Raw genomic sequence first — 24,729 nt, forward strand, 5'->3', positions numbered from 1 at the left:
GAGGATAAATTGAAGTGTTGTTGTTCGGGTGAGGCAGCTGCTCGGGTCCTTTTTCAATACAGCAATCCATGTAGGGATGGATGATGGTGGTGATGGAATGATGTGTTTAATAACTACTAGGGTAATAATCATAGGTACGCTTGCCTGGATGGACCGGAGAAGCGGCAGCCGACTCTCATGACTACCTATCGAAATGGTTGGCTGGTTATCCTACCGAATAGTAGTACTTTGACTTACTACGTAGTAGGTTGTAGGTGTAATTTTGAAATATACAACTAGACTTAATTTTCCCTTCCCTGTTGGTGGTTCCTGGATGGATGAACGAACCGGTGATGCGAGTCTTTTCCAGTTCTCTGGAGTGCTTTCCCTGTGGCATCATCACTCACCTCATCATCTATCATCCAGGCTGATTCGATTGTTCCACCACCCCTGTTACTCGGTCGCATCTTGGGCAACCTCCAATTAGGACTTGGTTCCATACTATTCAAACCTTTTGCTTTGCATTGTTGTTGACTATGATGATGTTCGTAAGTATCTTTGTTTGAACCCCTCCTCCCACCCCTCCCCTCCCCCCAAGTCACAAATTACGACTACTTACGTAGTGTGTCTGATCCTGATCTCAACTGCAGAAAAGCCACAATAACTCACTTGCAGTTAATCAAGGCTTGGTCTAATGCATTAATCTCCCTTCTTCCCCTCCATACCCCCTCCCTCCCTGTTGTCTGCATTCGTTTTGTTCTGCTGCACCGACACCCAGGGTCGTGTCGTCATGACCAACGTTGAAGGGGGGCGGGAAGTCAAAGGGTGCAAGACGGGGGCGATCACAAGAATGGTATGGTTCAGACTCGGATCTGCCATTCTTTCTCTGCCCTTTCAGGGACTGGACAGCTCGTGGCCTACTTTTTATCAGTGGTTCAACCTATGAGGGAAGTATATCTGACAATCAATCTGTATCGGCTCCCGCCTGTTGGGAGACTCCACCCGTTCCGTTCCATTCCTTCCATTCCACCTGCTGCCACTGCTGCTGCTGTTGACTTAGTCACGGCAACATAGTCACCAGAAGGGCGACGTACTATTGAAATTATTAACCAGAATAATTAGCCGGGCGGAGCAGGTGGCCCCGCCCGCATTTTGAGAGTCAAGGAAAAACAGAGTCTTTTTCCTTCAATGATACAAGTGAGATTAATCCAGTTTAGTGATTTGCTCTGCTCGTCATTGACCAGTGGAACATGAGGTAGTCATCAAAACTCAGGCTCCCGCGCCCAGCCAATCCCGTCGGTCCAACCAGGCGGTAATTCCCGCGCTGATGACTACGACTGATAACCAAGCCTCGAACTCATCGGAATTGTAGATATCAGATGGTATTGCTTCCCATTGGCAGAGGAAGTCTAGTCTCATCTTCTCAACTTCGTCGATTTCGCCATTGCCTTCAGCAGATCCTCCTAAAAATTGGGCCGAAGATTAGTAACAATTCATGTTACTGTGATGATCACTTCGTGCCTAGTACTAGTCACTGGTACACTTCGGGCCTTGGGCTCGTGCGTAGTAGCGGCGGCGGCGTCGTCGTTGCATGCGGGAAGTCGTGAGTTGTGAGTTGTGAGGCGGTCTCTTGGAATGGGACTCCACCTCGAGTGTTTCAGAATGTCCTGTCAGACTCGGATGTGAAGGATGCGGACGATCTTGCTCCAGTCGCCCTGCTCATCGGGTTCCATCATGTGTTGCTGTCAAACCATAATTCTTTCTTGATTTGAACCGCCTTGTGTAGAAAGAAGGGGGTTGCGTATGATTGAAATTAAGGTCATGGTTTTTAGGCAGGAACCATCCCAGCAGTCCAACCGCAGCACTGCACCATTATCTCCCTCGTCCAAAACATCATCCTAACTGTTTTTACGTTTTCGTCATCGCTTTCCCCTCTACGGAACTCAATTCCGCTCTTCTCTGCGCCATCATTGTCATCGCTGCTGTATCCCGGGTGCTAGTGGTCGAATGGATTGTGTGCTCCATGCCTTTCCGGAGCCACTAGTTCTAATTTTGATCCAGAGTCTTGGGTACACTCCATTTTCCAACTTTCTCAGAGTGGATTCGGGGGTCTGTCTAGGTAAAAAGCGAGCGTTTTGCTGGGAGGGAGCAAGTTGGGATTCGCTACGGCTTCGCTAACGACTCAGTGCGGCTACTTTCATTATGGTGGAAGTGGGGAAGAGCAGTAGGAAAGCCAACCGAAAACACGGATGGTTTACACAGTAGATGCTCCTTAAAAGTCCTTGCAAATGAAGTTCGTAATTCGCGGTTCGATTGGAGAACAAAGTCTAGATACCAATTATACGACTTCCTCATGCTCCCCCTAAATCGACGGTGAGGCATTTTGAGTCCTAGTCTCTGCACCCGCTGCCAACTCTTCTATTCCGGCTTAGCGTCTACGTACTAACTTATCGTTCGCTTGTGAAGCCATTGCCCGTAATAGAACCTTAGGCCACTTACAGGAGGCCTTAGGAATATCTTCCCCCCCTTCCCCTATAATGATGAACACAGCTTTCTCAAAGCAAGGGTTACTTACAATTCTGATTCCTAACAGGCCCCTACCAAGCTATGTGATCTCAATTATTGTCATTGTGTTGCTTCTTGTCCTACCGACAGATAGGCTAACTCAATTCATCTCTCATTGCGTTGAAACCTGCAGAGCTGCAACACCTACCCTCATTTCCTTATCTGTTGGCTGAAAGTCTTTGCTGGGACTTCAATACAGCCTAAAAATTACATTCGCCTGATAGCAGCACTGCCAGGATTGGGATGATGCGCACATGTCATGGCAATGGTGCGAGGTATGCGCCCGGCTGCAGAATGGTCGCACGCACGCCTTCGAAGCGGTGGCCGATGGTGACACACGGGCATTGATAAATCCCCGGGTTCATTCCCCCCCGGAGGCGCTCTACTGGCGCAGGGACCTCAGCCTAACCCGCACCAACTGACTGAGATCGAGAGTCAATTCGACTACAGAGTAGATCAGTCATCAGATGCGAGGACTAACCATTGACTGAGACTTGATCTCAGCGTCTGCATGATGCCGTAATCGCGCGTGCATGCCTGGGACGCCTTCGTCATAGGGGTAGTCAAGCACCAGGATCAAACTATTACGGCCCTATCATCTTCACTGGAGCTGGATGCAGGAGCTTGTTCAAGATCGCTAATTAGCTATCTCAGCAGGGCTTAGTCTACTGATCATGATCAATAGTATCAACCGATTCTTCTCATTTACAGGTTGTTGTGGTGTGAGGATCATCATTATCGCAAGCCTCTCTAGATCCAGGTTGGGGGGGGGGGGGAAGGGGAAGGGAGAGGGGGAGGGGCTTGAAGGCTGCACTGCCGTGCCGCAGTGCTGCAGTAGGTGGGCAGACAGAGCGTTACGCTGACATCGACATCATTTCACATGCTTGTCAGTTGAGGTATTTTGGGGTGTCTTCATCGCTCGACGCGGATCCCGGCGGCTTCCCCTCAAATCAAGAATTGGCTTCCCTGTGGCGGCTGCCGAGGATGGACAGACAGTACGAAGGGGTTGGGGGCAGACAGAGACAAGGGCACAGCAGAAGAACAATAAAAACCACTAACTGTTCCTGCCCAACCTTGTTCGGCACGGCATGTAGAAAAGGAATAAGATGAGGCCGTTCGTTCCGGCCCTGCTCTTATTGCGAAAGAAGATGCTCGACCGACGGTCGGTTGTTGTCTGTTGATTGGGGGAGGACCACCACTAACCTAAGGAGCCTGGAGGAGTATCCATGATGATGGTATGAATGAATGAATGATTGAATGAATGGTGTTTTCCAATCCTTCCAGTCTTCCTCCCTTCCTTTTCCCTTTGCGAAACCGTTGGATATGGCAACGACGACGTCATGGTTGAATAGAGCGGGAGTAATCATGGCTCGCCTCAGGCTGGTACCTCACCGGCATTTCTCCTTCTCATCACCATGCGGTAAGGAAACACCAAGAAGGAACACAATTGGAATTGGTTGAATTTTCTATATCTTGCTGACTGAAATTCATCGAGTTCATTAATTTCCTGAGTTGTTCGTCGGTCCCAACAACTACTATCAATACTAAAGTCACTTACCTTACTTGCTGTACAGTACAGTAGCTCACAGTTTCGTCGTTGTTACTCCCGGCCCGTGTGATTCTCACGTTCCGGCAGGTACGGAGGAGCAAGCAATTCAACAATTCTCCATCCTTCCTTTGCCCCGCCACCCCGCCCTGAAGCTGTTGACCGAAAACCACCACCTCTCTCTCTCTCTTTCTTCTCCTCTGCTCTTACTCACTTCCCCCCCTCATATTCTCGCCCGGGCAGATCAATAATCCTTTTCCCTTCAACCTCTCTCTTTCCCATATTGCCCTTTCCCCCCCTACAAGCTACAGCTTGCCTTTCACAATGGCTGCTTCCGCCCCTAATCTCTACAGCTTTGCGAATACCGATGCTTTGGCCCAGCAACTGAGGCCTTACGTCCTCCGGATCCAGAACTCCGCCTTGAGTCGTCACAGCACTTTCCGTGTCGCTGTCTCTGGTGGTTCCTTGCCGAAGGTGCTGGCGCAGGCTCTCCTCACGCCTGGAAATGGGTCCGAAGAAGACACTGCTCATTTCTCCAAGTGGCACATTTTCTTTGCCGATGAGCGCGCCGTACCCCTCGACCATGAGGACAGCAACTACCGTTTGTTGAAGGATGAACTGCTCGATAAGATTCCAACGGAATTTGGGGCTCCCACCGTGCATACGATCGACCCCGCTCATGTCAATGATGAGGATCCCCAAGAGCTGGCCGACCTGTATCAGGAGGACCTCATGCGCTCTTTTGCGGCCAAAGACAGTGTGAAGTTGCCTGTTTTCGATCTCATCCTCTTGGGGTGCGGGCCTGATGGTCACACCTGCAGTCTTTTCCCTGGCCACGAGCTTCTCAGAGAGAAGGATGCTTGGACGGCAGCCATCAGCGACTCACCCAAGCCGCCCCCGAAGCGCATCACCCTTACTCTGCCGGTGGTCACACACGCTCTCAACATCGCATTTATCGCGACTGGAGGTGGAAAGAAGGATATCATGAAGCAAATCTTTGATGCCGAGGAAGGAAGAGACTTGCCGTCCTCATTGGTCAACCAGGGTGCCGGTGAGAAAGTCAGCTGGTTCACTGACCATGCGGCCATTGAGGGCGTCGCCTTCCCCAGACGTGGCAGTTTGTAGTCGATGGGCGCATATGGGCCAAATTGTTTTCATTCGGTCAGAACTACGTGCACAGGTAATGTGAGGGATATATCGGCTATCGGTAATTGCGCGTTTGCAAGAAGTGTGGGAAACTTCTGCAGTTTCGTGTTGGAAATGACTTGAGGGAAGTGGATGGGGCTGGGAGTCTGATGAGCGTTGTCGCTAGGACTGGATGACTTGTCCCGCCTTTTGTATCTGCGAGTTTCCCTTCTAGACTTCAGGAAAAGTTTGTGTTGTTATCCTGTGGATATCACAGACCGCTTCTCAATGAATGGACGAATGCTATAATCACGTGAAGAAGCCCCAGTATTTGGCAGACGAAATCTGAAGCTCCGTATGATCAGTATAGTCGTTGATTAAGAAGATCAAGGGTCATGATTATCATGAGATCCATCATGGGTACAGCACAAGTTCCAGTTCCTGAAGTAGCAGTTCAAGTGTAACCAACTTCGACCATACGTGCGTAATAACAACCCTGCTGGGGGTGCTCACCGGGCTGAGCCAAGCTTCCACTGGTTGTGCGGAACCTTCACCGCAGCTGCCCCCGTCTGGAACTGCCGCCTTCAGCTGAACTCAGACCTCCACCTCTGCGACTCCCCCCAAGCACCATTTACATCGGTGTAGAAGAGGCTATGTCCGGCTTACAAAGCTCAATCCTGAGTACATTGTGTCTTCCAGTCAACTCAGCGTCCGCAAATGTCTTGATCTACCATCATCATGCCGATTCCAACGCGCTCCCTTTCCTTACGTGAGCCCCGTACTGGTAAGGTTAGTTGCATCTCGTCACCCCTTTATTACCTCTCTCTAATTTAGGTGACTGCAATGGCCTCGGAACACCTTTGTCAATCTGCTCTGCCTTATGCTTTCCTTTGTGTGCTATTCCAATCCTCCTGTCTCATGATTGCTGACACGGAAATGTTCAGCTATTGACCCCCGGGCGCTCTACCACCACCAAAGCCAACCTTCCCACAACCTCAACGGCAGTTGGCAAATCTTCTTATCCTGCCACCGGAGATGAGAATATCACAACACGAAACAAGAGCCTTCTGCCGGTCCGTGATGATGCCCGCTCTGCGAAACCCTCTCGAATCCAACAGCCGGCAGAGACTCGCCTGTCCCAGCGGCCGAACAAGATCGGGGGGAAGGGGTCTCAGCAGCAAGGTGAACCTTCGACACGCGAAGCGACCAGGGCAAATCGTCGTCATAGCCTCAGTCGACCCAGTCCGCTGAAGCCTATTGGACCTGTGAAGCCAACCGCTGCGATAAGCACCCCTAAACAGGCCACTTTTGCACCAAGTCCTTTGTCCCCCTCCAAACAAGAACTAGCTCCCGGGCAGGATGAACGGCCCTTATCTTCCAAAGAATCCGATATGCCTCCCCCGTCGCTCCGACCCAGTCGATCCGCTTCCTTGCGACAGCCAGTCAAGTCCAGCTCCAGCACACCGTCCATCAGTCGCGGCCACGCGCGTCATCGAAGTCAAGGGGTCACGCCCAATGTGAGCCGATTGATAGGCAAATTGGAGCCACCTTCACCGGGCACCACAACTCCGACACGCCCGAGAGCTCAGATATCGTTCCAACCGCAATACCTACTATCAAAAAAGGCGGCCAAGCCGGCTACAAAGAATCTGAGCGTTACCACCTCCGAGGATGCGGATGCTTCTTCATCACCCTCATCATGGCCCGAGCTTGCAGCCTTGCAGACAGAGCTGTTACAACTAAGCCTTACACACTCCGCATCTCTTCAACAGAAGACTTCCTGGACGGCCGATGTCGAAGCTCAACTCCGGAAGGACTACAAGACCGTGGCCAGCAAATACCGCGCCGCGCTCGCTGCAGAGCAAGATTATCAGACGAAACTCAATGGACACGCACTTCATTGCTGGTTTCGAAACTCTTGTGAGCACAATGGCCCACTCGGGTTTGCGGAGCAGATTCGGGTACTTTCGCAGGTTGCAGAAGACGTGTACATGGTGACGGATTCTCTAGAAGGGCAGTACACGGTGGTCGTGCAGAAATTTGAAGAGTGGTTTCAGCGGATGGAAGAGATTCGGCACCACCGGCTGCACCACGAGCACGAAATGTACGACGGCGTTTTCATTGATTCCTTAGACCGCACTTGGCAAGAAGAAGTGGCGGCTTTATCTACGAGATTGGACTATTGCTCGCGGCAGCTACAGAGCCTGGATCTTCTGGGCTACGGAGAGTTAGAGCGATTCGACAGCTCTGCGCTGTTTCGCATGATTAAGAATCTCGAAGAGACGGTGAACCTGATGATCGAGGAGCTGCACACAATCCGTAAGATTGAAGGCGACGTTGTAAGAGCGGAACGGGCATGGGTTGGTCAACTTGCTCGGAAGCTGGTGAGCGCCATGCCACTCCAAGAACAGCGACAGGGACTCTGGAAGAAACAGACCTTCATGCAATCATGATGAATTGTTTACAATCGCTTTTCTTTCCTGGCGGCGAATCCTCGTTTCTCACCCACCATGGTTGAGCGGACAAAATGTGCAGGGACCAGCCTGTTTATCAAACAAGCAATCCTTCTGGAAATCAGAAATCAGTGCACCGGATTTGGTCGGAGAGATCGACTGCCGTAAGCGTTGCCGGGCCATGGATTCGCCTGGCAGAGCATTTGAAGGGGGGGGGGGGGTATGTAAACCAGCAATGCATCATGGGGTCATCAAGGGACGAAAAAACCGGTTCTGGCAGGCTCCCGGCCGCTCATTGGGAGGCCTGGCATTTCTACACTAAGTAGCCCTGCTCACTAGCTGCCTTGCGTCGCAAGCGATCGGGCAACCCCTTCCAGGACTTGCATAACGCGACCCGGCTGTCAAAAGGGCCTGTCTCGATTCTAGAAGGTAGGCATTGCTACACTTGAAACCTTGATTTGGGCCAAGGCTAACCCGGGACCTAAACACTAGTCCACCCAAAATTTCGCTGTAGACACCTCCTTCCACTCTGCCTGTCCATTTGACAGAGTTTTCCCCCTCGACACGCGATGTTGAAGACCAGCCGTATCAACAGCATCTCATCACCCCACTGTCATTTGATTTTTGTTTAAAAACGACGGTTGATACTCGCCAGATGAGAGTTCAGTGCGCTGGTCCACCCCTGAGCGATTCGTGTGTGCCCTGGTGGTTAGACTGTACCACCTATGGTCATGTTTCACCGCTGGCGGTGCCGACAGTAGCGTACAGATAGACCTTGGCTTCATCGAGCCGGGTTTCTTCAGTGGACTTGGGCTTCCTGGCAAAAGAAAAGGAAACAACCCAACACGGCTGCGCACATCCATACAGCCGTATTTCTTCTCGCATCCGGGCCAGAAGCAGAGAGGTTCAGTGCAGATGAGCGGACGAAAATCCACTCCGAACCAGTTGTTGAGCTGTCAAGCTGACAATCGTCCCCACCATGTCCCAGAGATTGTGCTGAGACAAAGCAGGGAAAAACTGGGAAAGTGGGAAGAGAAGAAGAGCAATGGATCCGGTTTTCTTCTGACCAAGAAGGCTGTTGACCTGGAAGGCCGCGATATTACCCGTCGCTCCTCTTGCGACTCTTGCGACTAGACTGAAGACGACCTAGACCTTTCCCTTTTCTTATTATTCTCCCTATGGACCGTCCTGAGAGAGAACAGAAGATACCGTACAGTAATATGCTGGTGCATTGCCCTAGTTCATCACGGAGTCCGTGCTCCAGTAAATCATTGCTCTGCTCACTGTGGTTCAGAGTTGGGGGGCAAGAGGAGGGGGGGCGATTAGTTTGGAAGGCGAGAGAAGGTCAACGAACAGTCCGACTTCCAAGACGCTGAGCCGGGAATAAGATCCTCACCGCGTCCATGCGGGCGGGCTGTGATGGGGGAAGGGAGGGATCAGTCACGATTGGATGAGCCGAGAGGAGACGGTGGGCAGATATGAGATTTATATAGAGATTGCTTCTTCGCTGGGCTTCGGCTTTGCTCAACCGATTGACGGATGGACTGACCCATCGTTTCTAGGGGAGAGTAACTCTGACTAAGCGAACGTGGGGACTTTTGTCGTCATTCACCTTTTTTATCGTAGTTCTTTTTTTTTCCTTTCCCTTTTTTCTTGGATTCAAATTTTGATTTCGCTGCAGCACAGCAGAAGTTAGTGTCAAACTTAAGTTGAGCGAGCAGTCAAGTTTCTCTCCTCGCGTTAGGGTCATGCTCATATTATTCTCCCCCCTTCAGCCGTGTAACCTCGTACCGAGATGGGAGGTAAAGAGATGGGTTTACCTCGACCTCTAGCTGCTTGCTTGCTTGCTTGCTTGCTACTCAATCCCTATTTCTCTTTTAGCTATCATGCGCCCAACAGACCGTCCGGCCGAGTAAACAGACCGTGGCCCCATGCATCCTCCTCAGTTGGTCGAATCATAGACATTCAATGGGGGGATCGCGGGTCTACCCAGATCGGTGACCTTCCTCCTTTCGGTATGGTAGACAATTGAGATGGGAGTCTAGTCCCCGGCCTAGAGGATGTACTGAGTAACGCGTGGCTGGCTGTTAGTGTGAAGAGGCTGTAGGATTGTCACTCACTCACTCACTCGCTCACTAACTAAACTCAACTTACACTCTTGCCAGTCACCCGACAATGCGGTGAAATGAGACAAATACTTACTACCCTTTCTCCCCCAATATCTCCGATCACTGCGGAACGAGAGAATAAACGACGTCTCGGGGAGGAGGCGAAGAGGATCAGGGCAAAAACAGGAGAGATATGATCAGAATGCCATCATTCTGCGCGCAACTCGGAATTAATTATGAGGAGGGAGGGGGGGGGCGAACCGGCTTACCTACTTGACCAGCAATCACCAACATGAAGTATGTACATACAGCACACAATAAGTTGGTTGTACATAGTATCTGCAAATAATATGGTGAATTGATTGATTGCCTAGCTGGTACCTAGTCAAGACTACATGACTACTACTTCCACTGCTAGGTCACTGAGTACTACTGTTACGGTGCTCAAACTGTGGTTCTGGGCCCAGTGGATCTTTTGGGACCTTTTCTTGCCCTTTCCCTTTCCTGTCCCTTTCTCGACTTTCCGTCGTTCTCTTCTCTCCCATCCTCCGCTTGCTGCTTGTTCAATCGGCTTGGCTACTATATCCTGCCGTCGTGGTCGTTTTCTTACTTCTGCTTTACTACTACCACTGCTAATACTATACTATACCCTTTCCTCATCGCTCCATCCTCTTCGACCTGGTTCCTTTTCCCCTTTCCCGATTTATCGTCAACACCATTCATCATTCCCCTCTCCACTGATTTCCTTTTTTCAGCTTGGGCCCATCGAGACTACTCGGTACTCTTCTGTACGAGACGAGAGTCGGTGTTGCGACCCCATCCATTGGTTCGTTCGTTCCAGGAAGAGATCGGGTGCACAGTCCGGAATCTGGTCAGCTTTCTTTCTCATATACCCGAAACAATCTGGACCCCAGTCCGTCTTTGGACCTACTTAGTATTCTTCCAAGTTGCCTTCTTACTCACTCACTCTCGTTCTTTCTACTATCTCTCTCCCCGCGCTCTTTGCTCTTCCCTAATTTTTTTTTTTACTTTCACCACTTCACTTGACACTACTTGACTCAAGCCAACTCTGCATAGACTGCGAATCGCACGGTGACACCTTCACTGGAAGTTCATCTATTCGGGGCTTCCTGCTGTATCTGCCAGGTGTGGATGGCTGCAGACCTGTCGACCGTGTCCATCACCAGTCACCACAAGACCTCCGCGGGCCTGCGTTCAGTTTACTTCTTATGTCGGGCCTCGCCTCACGCCGAGATCAGCAGCAACTGAGAGCTTTGCACCGCCGTTTATCTGCGCGAACCCCAGTCTGACGTCATTCGAGCTGCAGTGGTTTAACTCCTTTCTTTTTTTTTTTTTTTTATTCTCTTTCTCCCTCTCCCCTTCTTTCCACATTCCCGCCGCAGCGCAATGATCCACACTTGTCCGGTAACCATACCGTCTGACACCTGGTAATTGTCTGGTAACAAGACCGCCAGTCTCGATCACCAAACCCACCCACCCACCCACTCACCCACAACCCGGCTCTACCTCCTCCTCCTCCACAATGAAAGAGTCTCTCTACGATCGTATCTGGCGTCGAGAATCTGGAGGATTTTCTCACTTGGCTGGCATTCATGGCCTTTATGGCTCTCCTGAATGGGTTCAGGACCTTGATATTGTAAACGAGCTCGGTGGTCACTCGGGTTGTGTCAATGCTTTGAGGTATGTATCTATCTGTCTATCTATCCTCATTCTCAACTCCCCATCCGGAACCTTCGGCTGGTTCCGAACTAGTATATGTCTTGTATTTCTCCTTACCATCTCCGTTATCATCATGTTTGATCAGAATTTATTACCCCTAGTTTATGCACCATGACGTTCCCGCCCTTCTGACAGAGAACAGCTGGTCGCGGTCTGGCCGCCTGCTGGCTTCGGGTTCGGATGATCAGCACTTGAACATCTACGCCTATCAACCCGACTCCTCAGCAGCACCCTTTGCCCTCAGCACCACCATCGACACTGGTCATACTGCCAATATCTTTTCCGTCAAGTTTATGCCACACTCCAATGATCGAACCCTAGTCTCGTGCGCCGGGGACTCCCAGGTCCGAGTCTTCGACATTGAGTATTCCAGTAACAATGGGCACCTGGGTGGAAATTCGACCTTTGCTTCATCGGCAAGAAGTCGACGCTTTCAGAACTTCTTCAACACCTCTCACTATCTGAGCCCGATAACCACCAACGCAAAAGTTTATCGTAGCCATGCCGACCGGGTCAAGCGCATCGTTACTGAGTCGTCTCCGCATCTCTTTCTGACCTGTTCAGAGGACGGAGAAGTACGCCAATGGGATCTGCGACAGCCCTCCTCGGCCTATCCCAAACCTCTGGGAGGTCAGGGCTACATGGCTTTCCGATCGGAACAGGATCACGATGATTCCAATGTGCCCCCGCCGCTGATCTCGTACAAGAGATACCGCCTGGATCTCAACACCATCTCATGCTCTCCTAGTCAACCACATTACATCGCGCTGGGCGGTGCTCATCTACATTGCTTCCTGCACGATCGGCGTATGTTGGGTCGGGACCTCATCGCCGAGAGGGGCGCCTCAAGTACGTCTCCTGGGAGTAGTAGCCAAGGAGCAGACGTTTTGGATGACGCGACGAAGTGCGTTCGCCGGTTCGCGCCCGATGGGCAGGATCGCATGAAGACTCGGGATGACGGCCATATCACAGCCTGCAAGATCAGCGATGCGAATCCGAATGAGATGGTGGTCAGCTGGTCGGGCGACCATATCTATAGCTTTGATCTCATCCGCAGCGCAGATGCGAGAGAAGTGAGATCGCAGCAATCATCAGTGCAGGCAACACCTGCGCCGCGGAAACGTCGATACAGCAAAAACCGCAAGCGAAAGCGACACAATGGCACGTCATTGTCATCCGACTCGAGCGGTAACCAGCCTCCCTCGCGACGTCGACCCAGAGACCGTCAGGACGAAGGCGAGTTGGCATTTCGCGTGCGTTACGGCAATGGAGAGTCAGAGGACATTCCTCTCCCATCTTTAACGCAGCGTCGGGCTGAGGTTCCGGAGAGCTTACTAGAGCAATCGAGGCTGGCAGTGCTCAGTGACGCTCAAAGGCTCAGCATGCGTATTGCCAAAGAACTAGTCAAGCTTCGCAAGGCTCTTTTCTCGCTAGATACGTCAGCGCGCGAAGAGCTTGAATCAGCTAGTGCAACGGATCTGACGCCTTTTGGCGAGTCTTTTTCCACAGCATTGGGCCACGCGTCCATCTGTCTGCCGCAGATGAGTGAGGTCATGCGCACATGGGGCTATCCGCTCAATCCTTCTTCAGATATGGTGCGCTTTCAGCAAACTCTGCGTCGTAACCGAGAGTCCGCCTGGAGCTTTGTTCAGGCTGCAGGAACGATAGCTCGAGCTCTAGGAGGCGAGCTTCAAAATACGCCTGGGGACGTTGACAACGAGATGGAGCAATTTCAACAAATATCGCCGCTGAAAGTTGAATACGCGCCCGATCGCAGAGAGCAGTTTGGTTATGACTTCATCAAGGCCATCATACTATATGTGGAAGGGGGTCGAGAAGCTCTGCTGTCGGGCTTCAAGCGTGGTCCCATTCGTCGGGACACGCTCAGCAGGTTTCCTATCCCTGAAGCCGCGGATGACCGTGCGATTGAGTCAACCCTAATTCCTTATCTTCAGCGGCTAGCAGGAGAGGCCCCGGTGGTGAACGTTGATGCATCTAGGTTCGAACACGACGAGGCCCGTATTCTTTTCTCGACTCAACGCGAAGCGGTAGCCGCCTTCGCCACTGCAGTCAGGACGTCAGCTCAAAACCCGATTGACGGCGGAGCATCGAACGGGGCCACGCACGGCGGGGCAGTTAACAGGGCAAACTCTAACGAGACACCTACTCATGCCCTCGATTTGTTTCAGCTTACACAGTTCTGGGTGCTGAAAGTGGCTCGCGGCATACTCATGGAGAGCGGGACCGGCGTCAACTATGCTTTTGTCAACAGAGCCTTCGGAGGCTTTCGGGCCACGGTGGCGCCTGGCTCTGAATCAGATATGGATCAGGAGAGGTCACAGAATGATCTGGAAACAAATATGGAAGAGGAACCTATCCGCGACGTACGGTTGAAAATACTCCGGGGCCAGCAACTCAGCAGAGAAGAATCCGATGACTATACCAGCGAAGCGACCGAGTCAGTGTCGTCTTTAACTGGCATCCCAAGCTTCCCAGGGTGGGGTAGTGAAACCGAGAATGACTTGGAGGAGGATGAAGAGGACGGACTTGACGATGCTGAGGACGATGACGAAACCGAAATTGAAGACGACGACAATGATGATGAGGAAGAAGAGGAGGAGGATGAGTTTGATCTGAACTCTGATAGTCCAGCGAACGACAGCGATGACGACTCCGAGGCTGAAAGTCGTATGTTCAGGGAGTACGGGCTGCACCCCAGACAAAGAGAGTATGTGCACCTGGATGTTCCTTGTTCCTCACATACGCGCGTGTATCGCGGTCACTGCAATGTCAAGACAGTCAAGGATGTCAATTTCTATGGGTTGGACGATGAGTTTGTCGTTAGTGGAAGTGACTCGGGCCATATTTTCATTTGGGATCGGAAAACATGCAAGCTAGTCAATATCCTAGAAGGCGACAGTGAGGTCGTCAATGTTGTCCAGGGTAGGTTTGCTGAAGATAGGAACCGTTGATGCCCAGTGGTTAACGATCCTTTGCAGGACATCCCTATGAGCCTACTATAGCCGCTTCTGGGATTGACAACACCATCAAGATTTTCTCACCCGACCGCCGTGCTCAGGATGACGCTCGCCGTGGAATCAACATTCTTGATCCCGATAACCCCGCCAATACGCTTGGGCCTAATGTGAGAGGGATTGGGGGGTTGGCCACTCGCAAACGCTTACATGATAGTTATCGAATCATGAATCAGAATGATGTTGATCGACGAGGCGGGATGAGCGAAGCGTCGATTACCGTACGTGCATTTCCTCGTGTCGAAGGGATTCCCATGCTGATACTTGTGCAGAGACATATGCTAGCCCGTCTTGCTACCACCCTGCGGGACCAGCAGTACAATGTGGAGGCTGGTGGGGAAGGGGAACATGCCACCCTGGTTTTGGATGAGAACAGCTGTCATGTAAGTGAGAATAGTGTTGGCCGGCTCGAACAGGAATTGATAGTTATGATGCCTGCAGGTGATGTGAATCGGTGGGTCTTGCCTAACTCTTTGTCGCGGCCTACACGGTGGCCTCGAACCGGTCAATCCCAGTTGGCTGGCGACATTTCCCTTTTTGTCCTCGCTCTATCCCTGGCCTTTTCTTCAAGTCTGATTCCCCTATCACCATCTTACTTGGTTTAAGCAAGATTGTTGTCATGCAACCTTTCGCAGCATGTAGCTTGGCTGTCAACATGCGTTCCATTACTGGATATATTTCGGTATGAAAAGCGTTTAAACCCACAAAACCACATCACTCTCTCTGAAAATACTTCATGGATATGAAGTTGAACTCGGTGAACGCATTGAAGTCCACGGTAGTCAGGTTCAGGTCTGAATTGTAAAGATACTTCTGTAGGCTCGCTCTATCTCCACGTGACCGGGTTCTTATCGTTTCCCCGCATTTTCAGTCCCTCATCCTGAAATTTCCTCTCCCCTTCGCCCTCGCCAGATTGAACGAACGGATTAGGATTCTCCGACAGTCAAAGATGCAAGCCCTGCAGGAACGAGCTGATCTAACAACGCGGCTCTACGAAGATCCTCACAATCCACACCTTTACTATGAGCGAGGTCTCGTGCATGAGAAACTGGGATTCCCCGATCTAGCGTCGGCCGATGCGTACCGCGCACTATCTCTCCTCGACTCGGTCATTGACCCGGACGGCTGCGAATTTCACGCCCGACGCAGGGTTCACGATTCTCCGGAGATCACGGAGTCAAAGGCTCGCGAAAGTAACAACGCTGACGATGACGACGACGACGACGACGACGACGATGATGACCAGTTCACTCCACTTACGCAGTCCGAATACGATGCCCTCATTCACCCCGTTTACGCCTTATTAGTCCGCTCCCTCGTCGGCTGTGGCTGCTTCCGTGACGCATATGAATTCTGTGCACGGGGCTTGAGTAGTATTGGTAGCACTAGCGACGACCCAACCTCCCCAGACCGTGAAGCCCACGCCACCTTAGCGGCACAACTGGCGACATTGCAACGGGAGTTCGCCCGCCGACGCAATCTCCCTTCCTTTACCACGGAGATCGTGATTGACGATCCCAGCGCCCTGCCGGCGCAGGGACTTGCCCGCCGCGTTCTCTACCCCTGGAACACGCACGAACCCGACCGCAAATCCCCAGAGACTCTGGCCCTCCTGAACGAAAAGTTACGGACGGTAGCGCCCAAGTGTGAGGTCCGGGCTGTCGCATTACCGGCGCTGCACTCTATCACTACCACTAAGCCAACCCCCTCCTCCTCCTCCGAACCACAAGATCAAGAACAAGAGCAGCAAGAAGAAGTCAGCATCCAACTGGGGCTCTTCGCCAAAGAAGACATTCTGCCTGGCGAGGCCATCCTCCGCGAAAACTCGCTGTTGACCGCCACCAACCGTCTCCACGACGACCTGTGCGACGCCTGCAATGGCCCGCTCCCGGAGCTCTCGGCCGACGAGCCGCCCGTGGCGTGCGCCAACGGCTGCGACGACACGATCTTCTGCTCGCAGGCCTGCCACGACCGAGCCCAGCAGGTCTACCACGGGGCCGTGTGCGGGCTGATGGGAAACCTCGAGTCCATCGGCAAGGACATCCCCGACCCGAAGGACAAGGCAGACTACCTATATCTGCTGCTGCTGGGGCGGGCGCTGGCGATGGCGGCGACGCAGGAGGTACATCCGCTGGAGCTGGGGGAGGTGAAATTCATCTGGGGCGATTTCGTGGACTATGACCACCCCGACCCGCTGGACCACGACCCCGGCGCATTGGGGAATGATGGCACCCTCCCCTTCTCCTTCCAGCTCAACATCCTCCAGCCCATGCGCCTCCTCGAGGAGATGGAGATCGACCCCTACGCCCACCTCCGCCACTACGACACCTGGGTCCTCAACACCCTGTACGCCAAGTTCCGGGGCACCGCCTCCGGCCGCCTCTCCACCTGGGACGGCGGGCCCGAGCTCTGCGCCGTCCACCCCCTGTGGTGTCTGGCCAACCACTCGTGCGACCCCAACGTCCGCTGGGAGTGGGGCGGCGAGATCACCTTCGTCGCCCGCGCGGAGGCCGAGCGCGCCGTGTGGAATCTTCCCTCCGAGGCCGATGCTGCGGCTGCGCCCACGTGTAGGCGGGTCGGGGCGGGGATCAAGAAGGACGAGGAGATCCTCAACCATTACTGTGACATTGGGCTGGGGGTCAAGGATCGTCGGGAGTGGGCCCGCGGCGCCCTGGGCGGCTTCTGTCTGTGTGAGAGGTGTCGGTTTGAGGCCGGGGAGATGTGATGTCCTCTTTTTTTCGTTGTCTCGTGTGCATCGCGTGCATGTGATAGGACGGTAGGAAAGGGCGAGGGGTCCCTGTGCTTTATAGATTGCGGTGATGTTAGAGATTGATTTGAGATACCCCTGGTGGTGATAGATCTACATATATAACAGGCTAGATATATAGAAGTGGACAGGACGGCTAGCAGAGCTATCAGCTTGTGAGCTGCCGTACATATGATGTCCGTTGATACTCTACAAGAAGTCCATGATTTATCATATCTTAGAGTGAGTCTTGAAACATGACTAAGGCCTGGCTGGATGTTTGCCTTTTTTCATCACTTCAAACTAGATACACACTATAATGAGCCCCCCATTATGATATAAACTTAACCCATTCCGCCCTAATTCATCCCATGATAAGCACAACAGCAGCGAAAAAAATGGCCTTTTGAAGTCTTTCCCTTCTTGACCCACAGACTTTCACTCATCGATGTATACACTACTAGTCACGGCCTCGGCGGGGAGGGGTCTGCGAAGGCGATGCACGGCGGCGCACGGGCGACCGCGAAGGGGACCTCGAATCCGAGTACCGTCTTCGACCTCCTCCTCCTCCTCCTCCTCCAGCCCGCGGTGGTGCCGGTGAGCGGGACGCGCTAGCATCGCGGCCACGACGGATGGGCGCAGGCGGCCGCCGCGCCGTCACCGACACTGATCTGGTGCGAGACCGAGACCGAGACCGCGAGATGCTCCTGGCAACCCGCCTGCGGGGAGGAGAAGGCGATCGGGATTCGGAATACCGGTCGGTCCCAGTACGGGCTGCGGGCGCGCCGCGACGCGCAGGAGGGGGCGGGGTCACGGACCGAGAGGGTGATCGGCTGTAACTGCGATCTCGGCGAGAGGGGGCTGGACCGCTGCCGCCCTGTTTGCGGGGTGGCGTGACCGAGCGGGATAGGGAACGGGCTCGTCGAGTTGGGTGAGGACTCACACTCCGACGAGGGGAGCGGGAACGGGAACGTGAATCGTAGGAGTGATCCCGGCCTCGGCGAGGACGGGGGCTCCGCGAGACGGATGAGCGTTTACGGGGCGCAGGTGATCGCGACCGAGACCGACTGTATGAGACTGAATGTCGACGGTTCTTGGAGACTGGCGAGCGAGACCGCGACGGCGTGTAGCTGTAGCTTCGGCGGGACGAGCCCGACACAGAGCGGCTGACGGACCGGCCCCGACTGACCGAGCGTCTGCGGCGGCGGCCTGGCGAAGGGGAACGGGAGTAGGAGTAGGAGCGGGAGCGGGAGCGGGAGCGGGGCGAGCAAGTCGAGCAACTGGTGGGATGCGACGAGACGGAATCCGCGTCTGACTCGTCGCCTCCATCGCGCTGAGGCAAGGCAGGGATGGTGGGCTTGGGGAGGTTCTTCAAGTGCTCGCGCATGTCTTCCGTCAAAATACCCATGCCGATACTGGTGAAGTAGTTGATTGAGAAGCGGGTGTTGCGTGGGTTGTCCGTTGGGAACATACCCTCGAAGCTGGGGCGCAGAATCTCGTCTCGCATACGTTCTTGAAGCTTGGGCAAGCCCATATGCTCCGCCAGGTCCTGGAACAAGATCTTGATGAAGATACGGCTACTGGACGTCGTTTCTTCTTCATTCATGTGAATGATGGACATCACATGCCACCCGATGGCATCGGTGCTGATCATGTGACCGAAGAAGCGGGCGATGTTGCGTAGTCGGTTGGTTTCGTATCGGTGGATCGTGTCGTAGTATTTGGCAAATGAGGTTTCAAAGAGGTCGGACCAGAAGCGGTTGATCTTGGCGAATCTTTCACCGATCAAGCCGTAGAATTTGGAATAGGTGCGCTCCTGCGAGCAGCACTCGATGACCATCGATGGAAGCTCGGACTCGAGACCCGTTGGTAGGGAGATCTTCATCAGCTTGTGACAACATTCCTCGAAATCTATACTGGACATGATTGTCAGGTAAATCGTTCTGCGGAGGTTGACAAGGTCTGCGTTGGTTTGATCCTTGATGTCCATCTTCCGCTCTTCTTCCGACTCTTCATCTGAGCTGTCATCATCCTCGTCCTCATCCTCATCCTCTTCATCGTCGCTGCCTTCTCCTAGGATGTCCGCCTTCAGCTTCTTGTAGGCCTCTTCGTGCTCCTCCCATTGCGCATCGTACTTGAAAATGTTCAGCCCGTCCTGAGTGTCAATCTCATCGTCAAGACCAATCTGGTGTGTAATCTGATCTTCTTCCTCGATCAGGTCCAACTCCTCCTTGATCGCCGGGTTGTCCTTGTATCTGTCCTTGCGAACCTGGAACAGCACCTCGATCATATACTGCACACGCTTATCGATATCCGCCTCGTGAAGAATGTTGCGGAATTGGTCGAACACCGCAAGCGCAATGGGTCCGCTCATCTCTTCCAGGTGCTGGCCAACTTCCCGTGTGAGTCCAACCGCAATCTCAACACTGTCGTCCGTGGGCTTGTGGAGCAAGAGAAGGAGAATCTGGGCAGCCAGCATCTCGTGGGCAACCTGCTGGTTGCACAGATGGGCGATGAAGGTGGTAGATGATATGCAGACAGCCTTGTCATTTCGTTTGAATGCCTTCCGGAACTGTACAATCAGCCGATTGAGCAGGAGCTCTCCGACCTGCGGCAGCTTTGTGTTGACGATAGCAGCCATGGCAGCGTAGATGGGCGTGAAGGGCAAACTAGCCGCCTGAGCTTTCATGATGCTCCTGCAGAACAGACCGCGGCCGCGCACCAGGTTTTCACCGAACAGCTCCGGGACAATATGCTTGATGTTGGAAACGTTGACCTTGTTGATCAAACCATTGATCGACTTCTTTAACGCCTCCCAAGCCATCCGCTGATATTCCTTGCTGGTCTTATCGGTGATCTGTGCCTGCAGCGCACGCAGTCGAGCCGGGGGGATATAGGTACCGCCTGACCGCATGCTCAAAAGCTTCTCATACTCGGCTTTGGCGGCCGCCTGCTTCTCCTCTTCCGTCATCGGCTTCCTTGCGGCGGCTTCCTGTTTCTCATGCTGTCGAACGCGCTCCGCAAGCTGACGCTCTCGCTCGATGGCGCGCTCCGGGTCGATGCGCGGCGCTTCGAGGTCACCATCGTGCGAGTCACCAGGTGGCGAGCGGCGACGGTTTGGTGAAGGGGATCGAGAAGGAGGTGAGCGTTTGCGAGATGCTGAAGGTTGGGGAGAGTACGAGGCATCTGGGGGCGGAGTCGGCACTCGCACCGCAGACTGCAACACAACGGGATCCGTCATCCTTTGTTCGGGGTCAAAATCCAGGAATGCCCTGACAGTGGTGGTGAACCCGCGGATAACACGACGTTGGTCGGAGCTCTCGTGATGGGCGGGCGGCGAAAGAAGGGAAAGGAAGTCTTAGCGCGGCCCTCCGTCACGATCACGTGAGCGTGTTGGAGCCAGGCTGGCGCCCGGCCGCGGGCAGTTGTCTCTTTGCCATGCGCATTAGGAGCCCATCTTCATTTATCCGTCATCCTTCTGCGTTTCTCGCTCTCCCTTCATACACCCTACCCGCGGCTCCATCATTGATCATCAGTATGGTATGTGATGTGTGGTTTGACTTCTACTGAGCAATATATGAGATGATGAGATGACAATCACTTACACTGAACAGCTGGGCACTATTGTCGGATCCGCCATGCTTCTGGTCGCGACCGCGATCTTCCTCTACTATACCACGTGGACTCTGTTGATGGTATGCTTGCTTCATCTTCCCTCCTCACAGCATAGTTCTGCACAATTGCTGACAGCTCGTTAGCCCTTCGTTGATCCCGGTCACCCTCTCCACGACCTCTTCCCTCCGCGTGTTTGGGCCATCCGTATCCCCGTCTTTCTCACTCTGCTTGGTTCCGCTGTGGTCGGCACCTTCATAGGCATTGTGATGATCAACAGCAACAAGAAGAAGGCTGCCAAGGCACAGGCAGCCGCTGCAAAGAAGAAGTCTTGAGATCTGATCTCGTGGGACTACAGACTACGTGGCATTGATTGTATTCGGTTGTACAGTACTTATCTTCTCCGCGATGTTGACAATACAATTTTGAAATGGAGTTCTCCCCAATGGCTTGCGCTCCAGGTAGGCTTCATGGCAAACTTCATGGTTAGTTCTCTCAGATATAGAACCAAAGGTGATAAAAGGCCAATGCAAGCTATTTGCGAGAACTGATTTAGGAGGGGATAGTCCCATACTGGATGCTAGCCCACAGCCAGTCACCTCAGTATGGGCCAGATGGTACACACAATGTGGCGTTATCAAAACGGATTATTTGTTTGCCATGAAGTTGCGTAGCTGCTCAGGCTTAGGGAAGCTTTGCGGTCGAACGCGTTGGTCCAAAATCCGTAGCTCTTGCCAGTATACTGTGCATAAAAAGTGGAGCCAAGGAGACTATCATCACGTGCTCGAAGCTGAGGCCCTCTATAGCGCATGTTGCTACACTCCACGTCAATAAAATACAATAGAATGCAATCACCACATCCCGACTTGGTAAGGTTAATCCTCCGATACGTTGGGTGCAATCGCCAACCGTATTTTCGTGGCCAGGACCCCAGCCTTACGGGTCTAGACACCAGGGCAGAAACATTGCACTACCTTTCAAGGTAGGTCTAGATCTCATCCATGGGACAAAGACTGTAGAATGTCCTACCAAACCGCAGGCATAAGCACCAAACAAAGCAAGGCAACCTCAAGCCTGCACCGATGAAACATGCTTAGCTCGTACAGTACGTTGTGACTGGTCTCATCGACTTCTCGTAACATTAGCCTCGCAGTGTATCGGTCATACACCATGCAGTATTGCAGGTATACTGACTCTGCATTGGCCCAGGAGCGGGAAGGTCATTATGATAGAGCAGCATGATGTGGACTTAACACAAGCTGGACAACCCCTTGTCTTTGGTACTTTACGGCTGGATACTGTCTGCGGGAACCAAAGTATCCTCATTTCGGGCAGCCAACAGAGGGTGTTGCTGTGATTATCCTTCAACTGATGCCAGAAGACTCGATAAAAATGGCAGATTTGGGCGGAGGAGTTCAGCAACAGTCTATACTCTACCGCACTGATATTCACACCGGAATCGATTGATATATGTGGGACTGGAATTTCATTAGGCAGACAGATCCGGCAAGATTGAGTGAGCTACAACGGAGCTCAGATCGCTAGCTCATGTCCGCGAGTTCCATCTCGAGGGCAAACGAGCATGGGCTGCAACGAAAACTGTCAAGGCGTTGTCAAGTCGCGGTTAGAATCTCAGGGAAAGATCGTCGTATGTCTGACTCCGCTTCACGAACAAGTTAGTAAACAACCTATCGCAGAACACGCTGTCCCACAAGGTTTCCCAGCGATTTTTCAAAGAAAGACGGGCTCTGTCGATATGAGCGATGGATAATCCGAGGACCCAGTTTGTATCTGTGGTCATGAAACAGACATTCATTGTACTGCTCCGTATGTGGGCTCAAAAAGCACGGAACAACCTTTTTCAGAAATTCCTATGACCATCGGATAACTCCCAACGTCGACACCAATGACTGAAAGGGCATGCCATCAGATGACCTGGATCTCGTTACTAAGCCGGAGAATGAATGCTTCAAAACGCACGAATGCAAAATGCTGCCCGAGGCAAGTCTGGCAGCAAGATGGCATCATTGTTGAACGATAACAATTATCGTCCTCAATTAAGTAAGATTCTGACTTCCCTGCCAGTCCAGTCCAGCTGCATTCCTCAGGTCCCCCTGCAAGCCAACCGCGTGGTAATGAAAGTAGCACCGATGACGAGCTGTGCGATCATTCGATGAAGAGAGATCCTTGGATACGGCAGGTCACAGGTGAGGCGCTGCTGGCTTCCCAGGGATTCAGGAGAGACCTACCCGAAGAGGGTGGGGGTAATGTCATGTTGACATTTCTCAAGTTATATGAAAGGGCGCCCCGGGGGAATGGGCAGCCACCACGTAAGATCTCAATCACAGCTCTGTGAGGGAGAGAAAGAGAGGGGACGTGCCAATGACCGACGGGGGCCTTACAGATGATGGCAGTGCAGCAGCTTAAGCGGGGTCCCCGTGACTTGAAGGGGGAATTGAAGGGTTAATGACCCGACCGCCTTTTTCAAGCCCCCCAGGAATAGTTGGGCCGGCCGGGGGAATGCTCCTCACCATCATGGATAATTAGCCACCAGCCAAAGTCCAATGCCTCAAGAGTCCCGATTCCCTTTCATGCGGATCCACGGGACCTGGAACACTGTGGGGGATACAGGCAAGGACTGTTCCAGTCCATCCACGGTCAAAAACACATGCACAGGTGGTGATGGCTGTTTGGCTGCATCATTCGCCATCTATCACGTGACTACGAGGGGCCCGCGTTTCGGCGCGTCGTGCTTGCGGTGTTTGCCGTGTTTGCAAAGGGTGCATGCATCGATTATTACCCCTCATGCGGGCGTTGCACTGGGGGAGACCATTGGGGAGGACCACTGGGGTCCGATCCGTGTATCTATTGATTGTCCTGCTTCATACCGGTACAGTGGGGAAAGGTAATAAGATCAAAAGAATACTGTACGGTATGGTAATTGCAGATCATTGACTAGCCACAAGGAGAACCCGATTAAGGCAGCCTGCCAGATAGAGGGACTCGGGAGAGAGACCAGCGAGAGAGTGATAAGTTAGTGGGCAGAGAGCGCAGTACTTTACCAGTAAAGAGGAATCTTCCTGAGAGGTCTCCCGGGTTTCTTCGTGACTTTACCAGCTTGCGTCATGTTATGGGGGTCATACCTAGGATTTCAATCATGTAGGTACTAGGTAGTGTATACATGCCTACTAACTGATAACCAATGATCATTTGCTCCGCGTCATGTGGTGAGTCGGTCGGGAACTTTACGGACGTACTAGGTACGAGGTACTGTGCACTATGTACTGTACACTATGTACTCCATAGTTACCGGCAGTAAACTACCTAAGTTAGTTAACTACTGATAGGAGATAAGTTTACTAACCATGGAGATGTCATCCATGCTCCTGGCCCTGACCCGGTTCCCCTCCCCCTCCTTTCCCTCCTTTCCCTATTTCCCTTCCCTCCGGATGATAACATCTTCTCTTCCTCATTCTACCTACTGTGATCTCATTGCTACTTGTCCGCCACTTGGTTCAGCCTCATATCTAACATAAACATACCCCCTTGTTTACCTTCGATATCGAGGACAGACGGTTACAGCTGTGCTGCCGAGCTGTCCTGTATCCCAGATCTACTATTCTACCGGCGTATCAGTGAACGGGTCCCCGCTCTAGATACGTTGCTGGTCGCGGCTTGTCGTTGCAGCTGCGACAACCCGACACGCCTCTCACGCGTCTTTGACCTCGAGTACATTTGCATCCGATACAGTTCCTTCGTAAGTAGTCTCCTGAAGCGCTTGAACATTCCTGTCTGTCGATGACTCATGCTGATAAGCGTT

At 52.7% G+C, this 24,729-nt stretch overlaps 6 protein-coding genes across 6 annotated transcripts; 5 read left to right on the forward strand and 1 right to left on the reverse strand.

Moving 5' to 3' along the window:
* Positions 1–4,414: 4,414 nt before the first annotated feature.
* Positions 4,415–5,215, forward strand: ASPACDRAFT_27348 (6-phosphogluconolactonase; the record flags this gene model as incomplete). Its single annotated transcript, XM_020199488.1, has 1 exon — positions 4,415–5,215. One exon carries the CDS (start codon positions 4,415–4,417, stop codon positions 5,213–5,215), a length of 801 nt encoding a protein of 266 aa, XP_020057422.1.
* Positions 5,216–5,544: 329 nt separating this feature from the next.
* On the forward strand, positions 5,545–7,889 carry ASPACDRAFT_117872 (uncharacterized protein). The gene is made up of 2 exons (XM_020196104.1): positions 5,545–6,004; positions 6,160–7,889. The coding sequence occupies exons 1-2, from the start codon at positions 5,954–5,956 to the stop codon at positions 7,666–7,668; spliced, it is 1,560 nt and encodes a 519-aa protein (XP_020057423.1). The 5' UTR covers positions 5,545–5,953; the 3' UTR covers positions 7,669–7,889.
* A 3,388-nt stretch (positions 7,890–11,277) lies between these two features.
* On the forward strand, positions 11,278–15,256 carry ASPACDRAFT_77982 (WD repeat-containing protein). The gene is made up of 5 exons (XM_020205082.1): positions 11,278–11,477; positions 11,659–14,459; positions 14,516–14,772; positions 14,824–14,934; positions 14,993–15,256. Exons 1-5 carry the CDS (start codon positions 11,320–11,322, stop codon positions 14,999–15,001), a joined length of 3,336 nt encoding a protein of 1,111 aa, XP_020057424.1. The 5' UTR covers positions 11,278–11,319; the 3' UTR covers positions 15,002–15,256.
* Positions 15,257–15,414: 158 nt separating this feature from the next.
* On the forward strand, positions 15,415–17,491 carry ASPACDRAFT_1855613 (putative MYND domain protein). The gene has a single exon (XM_020197444.1). It carries the CDS (start codon positions 15,501–15,503, stop codon positions 17,274–17,276), a length of 1,776 nt encoding a protein of 591 aa, XP_020057425.1. The 5' UTR covers positions 15,415–15,500; the 3' UTR covers positions 17,277–17,491.
* On the reverse strand, positions 17,492–20,538 carry ASPACDRAFT_1855614 (uncharacterized protein; the record flags this gene model as incomplete). Its single annotated transcript, XM_020197445.1, has 2 exons — positions 17,492–18,166; positions 18,241–20,538. 2 exons carry the CDS (start codon positions 20,536–20,538, stop codon positions 17,909–17,911), a joined length of 2,556 nt encoding a protein of 851 aa, XP_020057426.1. The 3' UTR covers positions 17,492–17,908.
* A 373-nt stretch (positions 20,539–20,911) lies between these two features.
* On the forward strand, positions 20,912–21,558 carry ASPACDRAFT_77984 (dolichol phosphate-mannose biosynthesis regulatory protein; the record flags this gene model as incomplete). Its single annotated transcript, XM_020205083.1, has 2 exons — positions 20,912–20,992; positions 21,056–21,558. Coding segments are annotated over 2 exons (270 nt in total), but the record flags the coding sequence as incomplete, so codon positions are not given.
* Positions 21,559–24,729: the final 3,171 nt, after the last annotated feature.

The sequence above is a fragment of the Aspergillus aculeatus genome (assembly GCF_001890905.1).
Source record: "Aspergillus aculeatus ATCC 16872 unplaced genomic scaffold ASPACscaffold_6, whole genome shotgun sequence".
Classification (NCBI taxonomy): Eukaryota; Fungi; Ascomycota; class Eurotiomycetes; order Eurotiales; family Aspergillaceae; genus Aspergillus; species Aspergillus aculeatus.

What these genes read in the sequence shown, in the direction of transcription:
- ASPACDRAFT_117872 (XM_020196104.1), top strand. Translation starts at nt 5,954, where the DNA reads ATGCCGATTCCAACGCGCTCCCTTTCCTTACGTGAGCCCCGTACTGGT. An exon ending in GTGAGCCCCGTACTGGTAAG is followed by an intron (nt 6,005 to 6,159) that starts GTTAGTTGCATC and finishes GGAAATGTTCAG; the next exon opens with CTATTGACCCCCGGGCGCTC.
- ASPACDRAFT_77982 (XM_020205082.1), top strand. Translation starts at nt 11,320, where the DNA reads ATGAAAGAGTCTCTCTACGATCGTATCTGGCGTCGAGAATCTGGAGGA. An exon ending in GGTTGTGTCAATGCTTTGAG is followed by an intron (nt 11,478 to 11,658) that starts GTATGTATCTAT and finishes GACAGAGAACAG; the next exon opens with CTGGTCGCGGTCTGGCCGCC. An exon ending in GGTCGTCAATGTTGTCCAGG is followed by an intron (nt 14,460 to 14,515) that starts GTAGGTTTGCTG and finishes GATCCTTTGCAG; the next exon opens with GACATCCCTATGAGCCTACT.
- ASPACDRAFT_1855613 (XM_020197444.1), top strand. Translation starts at nt 15,501, where the DNA reads ATGCAAGCCCTGCAGGAACGAGCTGATCTAACAACGCGGCTCTACGAA.